The 2,738-nt window shown below is 40.0% G+C and overlaps 1 protein-coding gene across 1 annotated transcript; it reads left to right on the plus strand.

Moving 5' to 3' along the window:
- The first annotated feature begins 259 nt into the window (after positions 1 to 259).
- Positions 260 to 1,755, plus strand: LOC142174523 (secreted RxLR effector protein 161-like). The gene is made up of 2 exons (XM_075240333.1): positions 260 to 323; positions 1,139 to 1,755. Exons 1-2 carry the CDS (start codon positions 260 to 262, stop codon positions 1,753 to 1,755), a joined length of 681 nt encoding a protein of 226 aa, XP_075096434.1.
- The last annotated feature ends 983 nt before the right edge of the window (positions 1,756 to 2,738 follow it).

A 2,738-nucleotide genomic window follows, 5' to 3' on the forward strand; every position in this document is an offset into this window, starting at 1 on the left:
CAAGAGTGATGAAGGAATATTTCTGGGCTACTCTTCTCAAAGCAAAGCGTACACGAACAATAAGCGGACTTAATGTGTTGAGGAAAGTGTTAATGATATTTTTGATGAGTCTTATCCATCTTGTGAGAAGAGTGCTGAAGAGGATCAAGATAGAGAACCCTTACTAGTCCATGGTAAAGTCATTGACATGACAAATGGAAAAGCAGATATGATGAGGCAAGTAAAAGAGCTGAGTGAAGACAATACTGCCTTTTCTTAAATGGAACCAGGTACTTTAATTACAACAGCTGAAGCTGAAGAAAGAGTGGTTGATGTAGTTCATGGTACTCCACTAGCACCTGAGAGAAGAACACAAGAAAATGAGCTAAATGTACCCACATTCTATACAAATGAACCTCAGATGTCTAACTAGAAACACAAAAGCTTTCATCCTCTTGACAACATAATTACCCCTCTCGATTTCGGAGTACAAACCAGGTCAAAAGCAAGAAATTCACTTGCCTTCTCAGCCTTTCTCTCCCAAATAGAACCTAAGAATATCAAGAAATCCCTGAAAGATGCATATTAGATTACAACCATACAAGATGAGTTACATCAGTTTGAAAGGAACAATGTCTAGCACCTGGTACCTAGACCATCATATCGAACCATTATAGGAACCAGGTGGGTATCAGGAACAAGCTTGATGAACATGGAAATACTATAAGGTACAAGGCCAGGCTAGTGGTTCAAGGCTACAATCAGGAGGAAGGGATTGATCATGATGAAAAGTTTGCTCCGATCGCTCGCATGGGAGCTAGAATTCTAATCGCTTTTGCATCTCATATGGAATTCACCTTGTTCCAAATAGATGTCACAAGTGCATTTCTGAATGGATTTCTTAAGGAAGAAATTTATGTGAAGCAACCTCCAGGGTTTGAATGTCATAAACACCCTGAATATGTGTTTAAACTGGACAAATCATTGTATGGGTTGAAGCAGGATCCTCGAGCTTGGTATGAAAGGCTGTCAAAGTTCCTCTTAGAAAATGGTTTTAAAATAAGGAAAATTGAAAACATCTTGTTCCTAAAGAAATGGGGAAGGAACCTGCTCATTGTTCAGGTCTATGTTAATAATGTCATTTTTGGGGCAACAACAGATTCTTTGTGTGAAGAATTTGCAAAACTCATAGGAAGTGAGTTTGAATGGAGCATGATGGGGGAACTGAACTTCTTCTTGGGTCTTCAAATAAAACAGTCCTCAAAGGGCATTCATTTGTCAGCAAAATACATCAGGGAGCTCTTGAAGAGGTTTGACATGGAAGCATCAAAGGTTATAGACACTCACATTGCTACGGCCACTCGACTGGACATGGATGAAACTAGATCCCCTGTGAATCAAACCATGTATAGAGGCATTATTGGGTCTCTTCTCTATCTCACTACCAGCAGACCTTATATTGTCTTCAGTGTGGGGCTATGTGCAAGGTTTCAATCAAATCCCAAGGAATCTCATTTGAAGGCTGCCAAAAAAATTCTGAGATACCTTAAAGGAACACATGACCTGGTTCTTTATTATCCCTCAGGTGACAGTTTTAATCTCATTGGATATGTTGATGCAGACTATGCAGGTTATCTTATGGACAGGAAAAGCACTTCTGGAATGGCTCACTTCCTAGGTTCATGTCTCATCTCTTGGGGCACAAGGAAGCAAAACTCAGTGGCTTTTTCAATAGCTGAAGCAGAATATGTAGCTGCAGCATCCTGCTGTGCTTAATTTCTATGGATTAAGTAACAACTGGAGGATTTTGGGGTACTTACTGAGAGTGTTCCCCTTCTATGTTATAACACCAGTGCACTCAACATGGCCAAGAATCCAGTTCATCACAAAAGGACCAAGCATATTGATGTGAGACATCACTTTATGAGGGACTATGTGGAGAAACGGTTGATCTGTATGAAGTTCTGTAGCACAGAAGACCAAATTGCAGATATCCTTACCAAAGCATTAAGTCGGGAACATTTTGAAAGAAACAGGGTGAAGCTGGGGCTTTTAAAGCCCAATTGAGAATCTGATTCCTTATCATTTGGCTATGAAAATCACCTTCACGTAAAACTAGTTAAAGTGTTTTCTGGCCAAGTCTAGCTCACCTCAATACCCTTGCAGGTAAACATGCATGATGAGTATAGAAATTGTAGATGCAGTGCATAGATGATAAAAGAGGATTGATACTTTCAAATAACATGTCAAGAACCTGGTTCATGTACTAAAGGTTAGTAGTTCTGTGCATTCTTTAATACACATCTTAAAAAGGTACAAAACTCAATTGCCATGTCATCTACCTTTTCAGACCCTGCTATCACGTTTCTTCACTTCAAATCATTCCATCTCCCTCTGAAACGTTGCACTTCTCCATGCACAATCGCCATTTCAGAACCGGTACCTATATCTCTCTTTATAATTATCCATCCTTAATAAAACCCTCATTCTTTCTCCAAAAACCATAAGCCTTCCATTAGAACTTCCCAAAGTACCTTCACTCCATCTTTTTAATGGCTGATACAAACTCCGACATCCCTGCCTCAGTCATCCCTGGTACTGAAAAACCTATGGAGTCCTCCGTCCCTTCTGATCCTTCTATAACCACTCCTATTCTGCTCGCTGAAATCACACCTCACCCAGATTCCACATCTCTCTCCATTTCAGAAACCCCTAAAATTGTTGATCTATCCTCTCTATCTTCTGAGGTTCCCACTAAT

Source organism: Nicotiana tabacum, chromosome 20, assembly GCF_000715075.1.
Source record: "Nicotiana tabacum cultivar K326 chromosome 20, ASM71507v2, whole genome shotgun sequence".
NCBI classification, from domain to species: Eukaryota; Viridiplantae; Streptophyta; class Magnoliopsida; order Solanales; family Solanaceae; genus Nicotiana; species Nicotiana tabacum.

Bases quoted from the DNA above. Each gene is read 5' to 3' on its own strand.
- LOC142174523 (XM_075240333.1), top strand. From the start codon at position 260: ATGGAACCAGGTACTTTAATTACAACAGCTGAAGCTGAAGAAAGAGTG. The intron at 324-1,138 runs GTACTCCACTAG...GGGCAACAACAG, and splicing joins AGTGGTTGATGTAGTTCATG to ATTCTTTGTGTGAAGAATTT.